Source organism: Ambystoma mexicanum, chromosome 13, assembly GCF_040938575.1.
Source record: "Ambystoma mexicanum isolate Mex_15411 chromosome 13, UKY_AmexF1_1, whole genome shotgun sequence".
In the NCBI taxonomy this organism is placed as follows: Eukaryota; Metazoa; Chordata; class Amphibia; order Caudata; family Ambystomatidae; genus Ambystoma; species Ambystoma mexicanum.
This window is the reverse complement of record NC_090938.1, coordinates 391,505,015-391,519,467: the sequence shown is the minus strand read 5'-3', so window position 1 is coordinate 391,519,467 and position 14,453 is coordinate 391,505,015. Positions and strand designations below refer to the sequence as shown.

Sequence of the window (14,453 nt, the reverse complement as noted above, 5' to 3'; positions counted from 1 at the left end):
TTGAGCATGAGGTTGGGCTTTACATTTTTTGTTGAGTGATGAGTAAGAAATGCATGAATTATTTAAATGTTGAGATAGTTAACACAAGCAACAGAGGCAGTGCTAGATATAAATTGTTGCAGTTGGAGATTGCACACAGATTACCTAACAACTCTAAAATAAATGTCACAAGCGGTGGGGGCGTGTCTCAAAATGGCCAAAGTATTTTAAACCCAACCGTTGAACTAATGCTAAATGTTTGGCGTGGATCTATATGGTTTCAAAAACCTGATATAAATTCCAATATTTTGAAAATTCTTTTTGCAGCAAATTATTTGGATTACCAGAGCCTGCAGCTAATTTTGGAGTGTACAGCGAATTCCATTGACCATTTTTGGATATGGTACAGTGTGCCCCAACTATCTTATGTTTATCTATCTGCAGTGGCCCCCAAGGCTGTGTTCTCTAAACGATGACTAGCGAGTGTATAATACAGTGAAGGACCCCATAAGGACCCCTGCTTAGCTACAGTTACTAAGGATCGAATGAAACTATGAGCTACGATCCTAGCTAATCTAAATGCACCACGAAATTAAGATGATTGAAAGCAGGAAAAAGAAAACACGTCCCTGCTGCATGGAGGAAAGATACAACAAAGACATTTTGAAACCTGCTAACGCTCACTTCCAAATGTTACTTTCTGTCGAATCAATGGCCTCTCATCTGGTCTATTCCCCATGCCTGAAAGGTCATATGATGTTAAAGCGTGAACGTTGATTAGTCATAATGAAACTTAGCAGATGGAGGGACGCAACATTGGAGAAAATATTCTTCCCTTTCTGTCGTGCAACTTTGGAAACCCTGTAACATGTTGTGTTGTTCTGCCCGAGATGTGTTATCTCAAAAAAGGTTTACATAGATCCACTTTTGAGAAATATGGGGTTCCGACAATGTCGCCTAGTATTTATGTACCTTTTATCAGCTAATTCTATCCAAGTAGCTTGGGCTTTTGCTAGATTTATCCAAAATGCATGGGATAAGCACTGCTGATGTGTTTAACTTAATTTGAGAGCTGTTTTTTCATCATCGCTATTTTATTGATGGGAAATTATGTTTGTCTATTTTACTTTGGGACTGTATTAATGATTATTGTTGACAATTTTTTATATTGATGAATTTGATTTTATTGTTTCTATGCCTCATTTAATTTTATCATGTACTAAGGTTTATGGAACCAATTTTTCCCGAAATAAAGTGAAATGATTAAGATGAACACAAGACTGGGCCGTTACAAGGCTTTTGTGCTCTGGTTGGTTCAACTCAAGATTTGTTCTGTTCATGGTTGAGTCAGCTTACGGTTAGGTTATCCCAAGAAATGTGTGCACCCAATGTTGCGCTTAATTAAGATTACTTCAGCTCCAAGCCCAGTCATATAAGCTGGGAAGAGGTTGAGGCAGAGCACGGTTGGAAGGACCATGAAACAGGCAGTGTTTCATAGCGAGGAAGTGGCAGACAGATGGACAATTAGCATAGACAAACTGTGATGGATGAGAGCAATGCAGAATAGACCAATGGTCTCTAATAACCCAGCTGTCTGTTTTCTCTCTCTTATCCTCCCAGCTGTGTGTACCTGAGACGACGCGCTATGGACTCTGATGCCTTGGAGGTTGAGCGGAAGTTTGTTTACAGCCCTGAGACTGAAGCAAGACTGTTAAGCTTGGGGGCTAGCCTGACTGCACGCTTGGTGTTCCGCGATACCTACTATGATACATCTGAACATTGCCTAACACTGCAGGACCACTGGCTTCGGCAACGCGAGCAGGGCTGGGAGCTGAAGCTGCCTCTGGCACTCAGTGGTGGCCATTGTGACTCTTCTACACAGTACCGTGAGGTGACTATGGAGTCTGCAATTGTGGAACAGGTGTGCCAGGCCCTAGGGGAGGTCCCTGAACAATACCCCTCATGTGTAGATGATCTGCTGGTTTTGCTTGGGTTGGACGCATTTGCAACATTTGTGACAGATCGGAGGAGCTATGTGCTGCCAGGTGGCCATGTACACGTGGACCTTGACGAGGCTGACTTCGGATTTGCAGTGGGTGAAGTGGAGGTGGTGGTGCGGTCCTCTGACAAGGTTGAGGAGGCATTGGAAATGGTGAACCAGTTGTGTGCAGAGCTAGGTGAGATCCTGAGATTTTAGCCAATTTTCTTCCATGGCGGACAATATATACTAAACTGCTTTGAGGCTCAGATAGTTTAAAGTGTTAACTTCAGGACTTGGAAGGGGCCAGAATAATAGTGTAGCAGAGTGAGCGCCCTCAAACTTCCATCGGCCCTTCTTACCTCTCCATTCGGATTTGTGTTTAAATTCCTTAAACCGAGGACACTCTGGTATAGGTCTATGGGTATTCTTAATGTTTCCTCTTGCTGTACTGTGCTGTCCTATGGTTGCACATCTGGGATTTGGTCAGTCAGCTCCAGGGGTCCATCTGTCAGTTTCCACTCGATATTAGGCTTTGCTGTGATATCCAGAGTTGGGAAGCCAAAGAATGATCACTTGTTCTCTCAAAGCACTGACCATTATAAAGAAGTTTAGACAGAATGAGTCACCACTCTTGCAAGGTTGGGCAGATGATCAGAGGTCTGGGCTGGTCGTGGAGATGCTTGGGGGTCCTGGTTGTGTGTAAGTGCTCTAAGTTTTGGTAGATGTTTAGAAATTCTTTTTTGTACTGGAAGACACAAGGAAATCCTAGTGTTGGGAAGGCACTTAGAGATTAGAACGTGTTGGAAGATGCTCAGAGCTCTTTGTTAGTTGGGGAGACGCTCAATACTTCTTCAATTGGGGGAAAAGGGTGGAAGGTGCTTTTGACAAATTGACGTCTGCCCTGCAGGAGCACAAAGATGAGTAGAGGCTAAAGTGGATCAGCCCTCACACTTCTACAAACCAAGAGCCAACACAATCGTAAAGGTAAAACTGGCACAGTTAAGAGATATGCCTCCTTTGCCTTTTGTGGTAATGTGGGCCGATGGAAGGCTATACTCTAAAGAGGGGTGTGAATGTGGTTCAGTAGCAACCCAAACAGCAAAGTATAACTGTCTAAAATATAGGAATGTCCAGTCAAGGTTCTATAAACATATATACTTTAGGCAAACACACCATGTACAATAACTAACTATACATTACTGTAAAATACCACCCATGTAGAATGCTCACACAATATTCGAGATAGAATAGATGCAGCATTCTGGGTAGTGAGACAGGGGAGAAAAGGCAATGGAAAGATCACAATGTTCAAAAATGGTATTTCCTGAGGTTGTAAAACATGATTAAAATTACTTATCCAGTCTCCAAGTCCCAGAAATGGACCAAGTGGGCAGTTAGCAGTCACTAGTACCTTTTTGCATTTCTTTGTGGTCCAGCAGCAGCAAACAAGCCTTCTTGGTGTTTGTGAGAAGATGGGAGAGTGCAAAAGGTAATAACAGAGGTTCCTGGTGGTTCAAATGTGTCAAACGGTTCTGGAAACATGGCTTCAAGCATTCCAACGGCAGAAAATAATTGGGTCCTGGCTGTCTTGGCTCTCGGGGTGCTGCGAGTCTCAATACAGGGGCAGAGGTACATGATGAGTCATTTTTACGTGCTCCCAAACACTGGGGCGGCTGGCACACAACTTAAGAGGTTCTTCAGCACAGTGAGGTCATGGGTACCGTTGTGGGTGGCAGAGAGGCAAGTCTTGTTTAAGCAGCAGGGTGACCCCCCAGTGTTCCCTGGGGATGATTATTATAATTGTTCTTTTATAACACACTTAATACTGGCGAGTGGTTTCTAAGCGTGGGATTGGGATTCAAACCTGTGTTGCGCTGCTTGTCTCGCTTCCAAGACAAATGCTTTTCCCCTGAGCTATCCTTCCTCACCAAGGAAGGATAGAGGACAGAGGTTGCTGTTGCCTTGGAAAACTTGGATTCCCCTCACACCTGGAGGACTCTGGAAAGGATTGCTCTCCCAATAGGGTCCAAACAAAATCTTCTTCAAAGGATGGAGTCCAAAAGATGATTCAAAGATGATTCAAAACATTTGGTGGGGGCCTCTTCTGTTAAAGGTAAAGGTCCACAGGTGATTAAACTAAAGCCAGAATGCCTTGGTGGTCCAATCCATGTTCTTGAATTGAGCATACCTTGCCCTTCTGACATCATACCCAAAGTGCATTACTATATAGGAAGTGAAGGGGATACGAAGGGGAGAGAGAAGTAGAGAGAAACAAGATGCTGGAAGTATTCCTCTGCTCTACAGAGCCCTGTTGTCTACTCTAACCCCACCCTTCCCTTTTCACTAGGAACAAAGGCCTTTAGAAATGCAGCACCTTCGTTTGAGACTACTCCCTTTGAATGAGTGTGCTCCTTTAATGCCTGGGCCCAGGCCAGCTGCCTGTTGTGTGGCTGTCTCTGGCGGATGGTGTTCCCTACTCTCGCAAAGCGATCAAAGAAGAGGCATGGCCATTCAGGTTCCTGTTCTGTTATTTGACTGGCTCAACCTATCTGGCCAGAATGCACATCACTTTTCACAGCTGAGCATGGCTCACAGGAGCAGACATATGTCATATTAAACGGATGTGGCTGCGAGAATCATAAGTAGTGCCATGCACCATGCCTAACTCAGTCATACCTTATCTTTAGAGTTTACCCTGCCACCAGTTGGGCTAGTTATGATGACCATAGTTTTGGTACAGAAGAGCATATCTTAAATGCAGCCTCTGCGATATAGAGCCTTGGCTGTCACTGCAGCTGCCAAATGGGCAGCTGTGACCTCTGAACCTGCTCTGTGCCACTGGCAGAGAATGCGCTGCAGATCGGAATACTGATCCAGCCGGGGACACTAACCTTTTGGTATGGAGCTTGTTAAAGGGGAATCTAATCTGCAGATTACCATTTCAGAGATGGAATTATCTGCATCATTTTTTTTAATTAATACAGATATAAAAAGCCAGGGCTTTCACACCCTTGCCAGATGGCAATTCATCAGTGCTATACAATTCTAATAGAATGGAAACAAACTCTCTAGTACTAGTTTGTGTGTCTTAGCAGGGGAAGATGCTCATAAGATCAGTTTGTTTGGAAAGCATTCAAAGATCTAAATTGGTTGGTATGGATTTTATCAGATTTTTCTATTTACATGTATAGTGCTCAAACTAATTGAGAGAAATAGTAATCTTTGGAGTTTCCAATTGGGCCCCAGATGGATGAAAAGGCCCTTTGGGGCAGAATTGGGTCTTAGTGGATGAGGAAACATTTTCATGTTGTGGCAGGGTTCTGGTTGAATTGAAAGCTCTTTGGGGTCATGGCTTGACACAAGTTAGCCCTGTCAAATTCTAGAGGGGTCTTACTTGGTCTTGGTTTTCCCTCGGTTGAGTTCTGATTGGGTCCTAGTTTGGATTTACTGTCTTGAAAGAGGCGTGGGAAGGCTCTTTGTGGTTGTGCTAGGGTTGTGGTTGGACGGACATGTCCTTTAGGGTGTTGGGTGACAAGAAAGACCTTTTGGGGTCATGGTTACGTGCCAGATGGGTCATACTTTGTTCCATTTGGACCAAAGTAGGCTCCTCATTAGGTCCAATAAATCCTGGCTGGGTTCCTGCTGGTGCTAATTTGGTCGCAGTTGGGTTCTGGTTTGGACTCTTTCAGGTCCTGGTTGGGTTGAGTTAAATTCCAGCTGGGACCTGGTTGTCGTCCCCCTTGAATGCTGCTGGGTCTTGCTTAAACCTGGTATGGTCTTCGTTGTTCCTGGTTGAGTCTATTTTTGGGGCAGTGCAAGTGTTCAGTTTGCCTCTTGGTTAGGTTTGGGTGAGTCATGCCGGGTGGATGCTCCATAGTGCCCAGTGGTATCAGCCCCTTGGTCTCCCTTTGATCTGGTGCACAGAGGGGAGTGTAGATTGATTGGCTGATGAATACTATGTATATATGCAGCCACCCCACCATCCCTCTGGGGTATATTTTCAGTTGTCAGTATTTCTTTGTTTGCAGCAGCTTTGTATATAGTTAATTGTTTGGTGTAAAATATTGAAAGAGGAAGAGGGAAAGAAAATGTGCAGGGCAGTGAAGGGGGAAGATGGAAAGACATGCTGGGGAAGGGTAGATTTGTACCATCTCTGCCATCGCTCCCGCACCTACAACCATGCTTTCTCTTTCCCATTGCATTTATTATTATATGTTAATATTACTGCTAATTATATTTTTTATTGAAATTATTCTTAATAGTAGTGTTATCGTTCTTAGTATTGCTAATTATGTCATGTGAAATTTGTAGTGAAGTACTCCACTTCTATTGGTATGGCTTTGAAGCTCGGTGGTTAGGAGGTCTTTGATTCCAAAGAATGTGGGCCGATAATGCAATATATAACAAAGCTGTAAATTGGACATGAGACAGACAACTATAAGGATTACATATGTCTATTACAAATACACAGACCCCTGTGCGAAATGTATTCTTAGGCTCTTGTGAATTATAAAGACAGAATAATGATGCACAATATAAAGAGTTAAAAACATGCAAAAGCAACCTGGGTGGGATTAACAGGCCCTACAGCAACACATGTGAATTAAATACCCGAAGCGTCCAATCGGAAGAAATGGTCTGGGCAGCCAAATCTGTTACCAGAAAAAATGTTGCAATAGTTTTGAAACTGTTGTTGTAAGAGAAAAGAGAAACTCAAACCACTATATTTCGCTGCAATTCTGCCACGTTCAGAGTTTGGACAGTGTGACGGGGCTGCCTGCCAGAAAGAATTGCGCCGACTCTCAGTAGTTCCAATGGTGTTTGTTTAAAATAACAGATGGGATTGCCATCTTCTCTCAGTAAAGGTAACTGGGCCTAGCGGGCGGGAAAGTTTGGCGCTAGGGCCAGCCATCTCTCTCTCTCTCTCTCTCTGGTCTACCCCGGCCTCGTCCACGCTTCCCTAACCCACCAATATTAGTATCAGTGTGATAGCTAACCCCCATCTGTCTTCCTGAGCTTCACATGTTTTACCAAAGTCGTTGGCTACCTGACTCCTTAGGGATTTTCAAACCTCCCCTCTTCTATCCCCTTAGTAGTCTCAGCGAGTTATGAATCATGTCTTCTTCCGCCCGGAGTCACTTTCACTCCTTTCACACCCTCTTGTACCTGACCATTCGGTATACTGGTTTCTTAAACTGTTCTCCTACCACCACGTCACTATCCCTCCAATTTCTCGCTCTGCCTTTCCACCTCCACCATTCGATTTTACTTAATTTCTTATTCCTGTTCTTACTACCGCTCTACCTCTGTTGCCTCCTTTTCCCTCCTTCTGCTCGTTCTACTTTTGCTATACTTCTAGTTATAATCTGTATTTCACTCTATCTATAGCTACTCCTATTATCCCACTCATTGTCACGCTTCCCTCTCTCCTATTATTGTTCCTACTTTGTTGCTCACACTATCTCCTTACTACCTTTACCTCCTACTACTTCTACTATCAGTTTGGCTACCTCTCTACACACTAGTGTGCCCTACCACCCTCTACTACCCACTACCAATCTACTATCTATTCCTCTGACTTGCTACTTCGCTACTCCCGCTGCCTACTGTCTTTACTCCCAACTACCAGTGCTATCTCAGCTGCTACTACCACTTTGCTACTTCTACTCTACCACTTCTACTCACACTCTCCGCTCGCACACAAACACTCACCAGACACCCTCCATATAAATAGCCTCTGCACTCCTGTCACTCTCACCTACTCTGGTCTCGGCCATCCTCCCCAACCTCCTCTCCTCACCCAACTAACCTACACTAAAGCATGCACACAGGCTTATTTAAGTACCCCACCCGCTCCCAGGATTGGCCATTTCACTTAACGAATAGCTGACCTGGCTCCAAGGGGTGTGACGAGGGATGGCCATGGAAAGGCTTGAAAGGGCTGGTATGCCCACCCCTTTTCCAACATGAACTCTGCTGGTGTCCAGGGACGTTGTTTAGCTCAACTCCTGCAGGGCCTTTTAAAATAATATTCCCTAGAGGCATCGTGTGTTTAAGGCCTTCATGGAGCTTTTATTTATTATTACAAATTTCCTTGGTGAGCTAGTGGTGGCTCCGTGTGTGGGCAGACTCCAGCAGAAACATTCTGCTGGAGCCAGTCAGTGTTGTGATGGACGACAACCCTTGGTGCTGTGTCTATCCTTGCTGCGTCCTGTGGGCGCTGTTGCAGCATTCGTGGCACCCCGTGACAGGGATGCCGCAGCGGTCTCCAGCATCTCCTGGCTCTGCGTCTCCCAGGCATGCTGTGGTACTCCTGCAGCCTCCTGGAGGTTGCCATCTATTCAGGTAAGGAGCAGCGGGGAGGGGGCCTGCCTGCATTCAGGCACCCTTGTTGTGTTGGGGTGGGCGCCCCTCTGCCCCTGGCAGAGCCACAACGCTGGTCCTGTCACAATAGGCTGGTGAGGAAGCTTTGTGGATCACTTCTCCAGCCGCGCAGGTCTTTGTGTGTGACCTGCAGGTCACATAGTCTGATCCTAGTAAGAGAGTTTAACGGGTTAATGGATTTGCTGGAATCGTACCAAAATGCTGCCACGATTGTGGCGACATTACCAATACTGCGCTCAGTACAAAAATCCCGCCCCCCCATTACGCGGACTAAGGTGAGCAGTGGTTGCGGGGATGTCCCCTCACTCCCCTTAGTCAGTATAATGCGGGTTGCCGGGGTTTCCCCCGTTTCCATTAGATGGAGAGCGAGGGACAAAGTTTAAGGGGAAAAAAAAGAAATGGGACCCTGCGCTGCTAGATCCGACCCACATAAGTGAGTGGGCACTGACGCTTCAGGGGATAGAGCAGAGCCGGCCGCCGAGAAGGTAAGTGTGTTGGTGGTGGGGATGCGGGCAACAAGTGATGTATGTGATCACTGCCCCGCACCGTACTGGAGGTTGACATTTTCGTAGTCGCCATTATGGGCGACGCAGTAATCTCATAGAGCCGATTTGCTACAGCACTTTGTCTAGCCTGCTTATTGTTGAGTTCAAGGTTTGGCCACAAATGACTCTGACACTCCAGTGAACTGTTAACTTATTTACTTAGGTTTAGGTACACCAAATACAGTTCTTAGGGTCAGGTAAGTAAAAGGGGACATAGGACACCCACCGGCATCCTCTCTCAGGGCTTACATCCTTGCAACTAACCAACCTGGAACTCACTCATAGATAAACATTCTAAGCCCTGCATTCCATCTCAAGATTCTAGTCACTTGCACCAGATGAATGCAAAGTTAATCACAACACATCTTTCCCCTATAGGGACAACAACAAGAACAGTAAAGTATCGGTGGCAAGATCAATATTTCATCAAAAGATTTGTCCAGTAAAGTCCCACCTGAAACACAAAAGATTATTCAAAGCATTTCATATATAACCACAACCAACTCCAAAAGGTTTAGACCCTGTCACCACTTCAAAATCTATTAACATTAACATCAATGTCCATCTGTGGATTAAAATTAAAAGTCCACCTGTGGAGAGAACATATTAATATGCCTACATAGAACAGCTAATGATGAACACTGTTATCAACTTAATAACTCTAATGAAGATTTAATAAACACTCAAAACCTTAATATCTTATTTCACTCACACATCACCGCATACATGTCTACCAACATATGCCAAAACAATGGCACCAAAGTCTAGGAACAACATTTCCCTTTTTATACAGACAGTGTAATGGACAGTAGTCCGCTCAATGGTTCACCACAACCATTGCACCTTTTCACACATGCAACACATGTAATGGACAGTAGTCCGCTCAATGGTTCACCACAACCATTGCACCTTTTCACACATGCAACACATGTAATGGACAGTAGTCCGCTCAACGGTTCACCTCAACCATTGCACCTTTTTACACATGCAACACATGTAATGGACAGTAGTCCGCTCAACGGTTCACCTCAACCATTGCACCTTTTTACACATGCAACACATCTAATGGACAGTAGTCCGCTCAACGGTTCACCTCAACCATTGCACCTTTTTACACATGCAACACATGTAATGGACAGTAGTCCGTTCAATGGTTCACCACAACCATTGCACCTTTTCACACATGCAACACATGTAATGGACAGTAGTCCGCTCAACGGTTCACCTCAACCATTGCACCTTTTTACACATGCAACACATGTAATGGACAGTATTCCGCCTGTGGAGAGAAATATGTTAAACTACATAACTCAATTAAAGAGAGAGACAAGTACCTACAACATCACTCTAATAAACTAATATATATCAGCTCTAGTATCTCAACTCTAATCGCCAGCACCTCTGCATTCTCTCCTACTTCACCATTGCATAGAGAGTAACGGAGGAACACAGAGCTCCCATCCCCATCAAACTTCATAACTGAGTCAGGCCTCCCGCTGCAGCACTCATGCCGAACTCCAGGACTCCACTCAAGCCAACCGCAGCAACCTTCGGTTCCAGTCAAAGGTAAGCGCTGACATCGGATAACTTTGTCAGTGATCTCAGCTGCCTTCACTATGACCAATAGCTTGTAGCCTTGGCGCAACAGATGTTTGCACAGTCCATGGGCCCCAGTCCCCTTCTAGATCCATTAACAACTTCCAACTCTTCTGAATGTTTGTACAGTCTCAATTCTCTTAAATGCTTTATGAGAGACTGCCACCTTGAACTTCACCATGCCAATGAATGAATGAACCTTGCTGCTCCAATGAACTTCACAGCTCCTTCTAATAACCATAAGTCTCACAGAGCCCACTGCACTTTACAGCAGACCGTTGTACCTTTCAACACTAGAACTTCTTGTCCCCACTGCCCTTTGCAGCACACCCTTGTCACTGAAGTGCCTCTTCACTCCCTATGCAGTGCCTCTTCACTGCCCCGTGCAGCACTTCACTGCCCTTGCAGCGCCTCACCTCTTCACTGCACCATGCAGCACTTCACAGCCTCTGCAGCGACCACTCACTGCCTCTTGCAGCGCCTCTTGACTGCCTCTTGCAGCACCTCTTAACTGCATCTTGTAGTGCCTCACTGCCCTTGCAGAATCTCTTCACTGCCTCATGTAGCACCTCTTCACTGCCTCACGCAGCACCTCTTCACTGCCTAACGCAGCACCTCACTGCCCCTGCAGTGCGTCTTCACTGCCTGTTGCAGCACCTCACTGCCTTTGCAGCACTTCTTCATGCAGCGCCTCACTGCCTCTGTAGCATCTCACTGCCCCTAGCAGCGCTTCACTGTCTCTGCAGTGCCTCTTCACTGCCTGTTGCAGCGCCTAACTGCCCTCGCAGCATCTCTTCATGCAGCGCCTCACTGCCTCTGCAACATCTCATTGCCCATTGTAGCGCCTCACTGCCCTGGCAGAACCTCTCCACTGCCTCATGCAGCACCTTTACATCCATAGCTGCTCTGTTATTCCAGTGCCTTCGTAGCGCCTCTGTCTGGGCCTTTCTTGCCCCCTCTGCCTCTGTAGCACCTCTGTCTGGACCTCAATTGCCCTCACTGCACTTGCAGTGCCTCACAGCCATCCAGCGCTCTTACCTGAGAGAGGATCACTTCTCAGAGGGGGGGGGGGGGGCGGTGGGTGTCTCCCTTTGGTGCTGTCCCCCCAGCACAGCCAGATCCCATCCTCGTCGCCAGTGTTGAGTTCAAGGTTTGGCCACAAATGACTCTGACACTCCAGTGAACTGTTAACTTATTTACTTAGGTTTAGGTACACCAAATACAGTTCTTAGGGTCAGGTAAGTAAAAGGGGACATAGGACACCCACCGGCATCCTCTCTCAGGGCTTACATCCTTGCAACTAACCAACCTGGAACTCACTCATAGATAAACATTCTAAGCCCTGCATTCCATCTCAAGATTCTAGTCACTTGCACCAGATGAATGCAAAGTTAATCACAACACTTATCATTTCTGCTAGTCCCATTAAGACATCAGTACTTAAACTTTATACTGAGGCCCTCACACCCCCCCTCCCCATCCAGTAAAAATACTGTTTCTGATCCCCCTCGAATGCCAGATCTGCTTATATTTTCTGTTAAAAGCAGTCACCCTACTCTCTTTTTGAGGGGACTCGTGCCCTCCTGGATATGCTTCGGGGGCTACCCTGTGTGAATCCTGAGGGGGGGGAGAAAGAGAGAGAGAGATATATATCGATCTTCTCTCTGACCTCCCTGAGGCTATCCCTGAGGATATATCTCTTGATGTTTGCTTGGGCAGGTCAACCTGACCTGTGATATACAAAAGGCAACACATGCATAAATCACAGCCCCCCCCACCCCGGCTCTCAATGTGTTTCGCTACATTCGGCCTTTGGATCTAATTCCATAGGCTTAGCACGGCAGGGAGTGGGAAAACCACTTTGAGCACTTTCCCACTCCGTGCAGAGAAACCGTCAGCCTCTTTGCCTGTCAGGCTTTAATGTATGGATTCTGCCTTCTTTTTTTACTCCGCAATGGTGCAGGTGGACTCTTTGTATCACTGTAATGACAGCAACTGTCATTACTTCTGTACATGCATGTCAATTGCAGTGCATTGTCTGACCTGGGGAGGATTATGCCATGGTAACCCAAGGTTCTTCCGGATTCCCCTGCAGTGTTCCACGCAGGCAGAAAATGAGCAAAACTGACAGGGTCCATGTCCACCTTAATAATTAGACCATCGGTAGGGCAAAAGGGCTGCAGATTTTTCAAATGTACGATCAGCGGATTTGTGATAAGGGTCTTTAAAGTTAAACAGTTAAAAACAAAGCACAGGCTATACAATCCAATTTTACACAATTACAAACAAGCACATAAAGATGCTTGATCTCATTAAGTATTAAGTTTGTTGGAATCGTACCAAATTGTCTTGATCCCGGCAGAGGGCTGTTCAGTAGGTTAATTAACCAAGCTATGAGGAAAAAGATCAGCACGCCAGTTGTTTGCACTCGTAATTAAAGCACGATCAAAAGGTTTGATCATGTATTTCATCTTCTTCTTATGGGAGCCTGCATACCCTCCACTCCCAGCAGTTTACCACTGGAAACTAGCTTTTCTAATATCATGCCTCCTTAGGTCCCTTTGCCAGACCTCTGTTATCATAGCACCCCTGAATTAGGTCGTGCACCAGCCAGGGTACTGAAACATTAGGGTGAATTCCACAGTCTGCACCGGGCACAGATTGTCCTACAAGAATCTTGGAATTCTAAGAATGCGTGTTAAATGATCTTTTCTTTGATGTTATTACACAGCCACGGAAGTGGCTGTGTAGTTATGGTTAAGTTGCTAATCCCATAGGAAGAGCACTTTTTGGGCGGCTTATAAATCTGCTCCCCCTGCTCCCGAATCCTCACCAAACTTTGCAAAATAAAGCCCACTCTGAATTTTTTTTTTGCAAAGTCTGGTGAGGTTTGGTCCAGGGGGGGCAAAGTTATAAGGTGGGTCCCAAAATGTCTTTTTTTCCCATAGACTGAATGGGGAAAAAACTGCTCACGCCTTTTGAAAATTCGGTGAAAATCCGTCCAGTAGTTTTTTTTTTTAAAACGACCAAAAAATAGGTCACAAAAAATGTGATATATCTATGTCTGCTCCGGACACATTTCCCTGTTCGCTCTGCGGGCAGGACACCGATTGGCTAATCGGCTTGCGTCATGTCCGCGGACATGCAACATGTTCGCCGATTGGCTGGAATGAAGGGTGAGGTGCGTTGTACTGTTTTGATGCGCCCGCCATCTTGCATCCGCGGACAGCGCGGCGAGGACCTGGGGAGAAATACACTTTGTGTTGGTGTACAGGAGTGCTTGGGGAGGGTGGGGCAGTAAGAGATGGGTGAAATGCTGCATTTGTTTAGTTGGCCAGCACCCCTGGTCTGATCGCCATTTCCGCGGTCACTGCGGCTGTCCGCGGGCATTAAAAAATGCGGTTCTGGTTATTTATTTTTTTCCACTTTGTTTTTATTAAGCTTTTCAGCTAACAACGCTTCCGACAAGCAACAACTGGCATGAACAAAAAATTACAACCTACAAGAACGAATCAGATCCATTTTCCCCCCCACCACAGGCAAACCCGGCTTGAGAGAAAAATAGGCACACAAGGCTAAAAGGTAGGACTGAACACACAATAAGGCTTTTCACCAATCAATGTTAGTGAGGTCCCAGGTGACGTTACAGGACATGGCGAAAGAACCATTTACTGCCTACCCTGTCCGAGCCTCAAACCAAGCAACCCACCCAAATCATTCACAGTTTCAAGGCTTCACAGTCAATATTTAACAGAACAACAGACCAATCCTGTAAAAAAGAACACATGGTGTCATTTGCAATAGCCGACAATTTCTCATACGTAAAAATAGTAATTAACTTATTAAGCCACTCTGCCTTCGTGGGGGTGATGGCTCACCTCCATTTTCGGGCCAGTGCCAGTCTCCCCGCTCTCGACATGGCCCCCGTCACCTTTGAGAGGGGTAACGACTTTTCATCAGGCAGGGGT

The 14,453-nt window shown here is 45.8% G+C and overlaps 1 protein-coding gene across 4 annotated transcripts in view; it reads left to right on the top strand.

Moving 5' to 3' along the window:
* THTPA (thiamine triphosphatase) overlaps nucleotides 1-14,453 on the top strand; it is a 1,084,607-nt gene that overhangs the window by 903,754 nt on the left and 166,400 nt on the right. For all 4 annotated transcript variants that reach the window (XM_069633960.1, XM_069633961.1, XM_069633962.1 and 1 more), the window contains one exon: nucleotides 1,600-2,156. In XM_069633960.1, coding sequence (XP_069490061.1) covers nucleotides 1,625-2,156 — 532 coding nt within the window. In that variant the 5' untranslated portion in view covers nucleotides 1,600-1,624. The remainder of the gene's footprint in view (nucleotides 1-1,599; nucleotides 2,157-14,453) is intronic.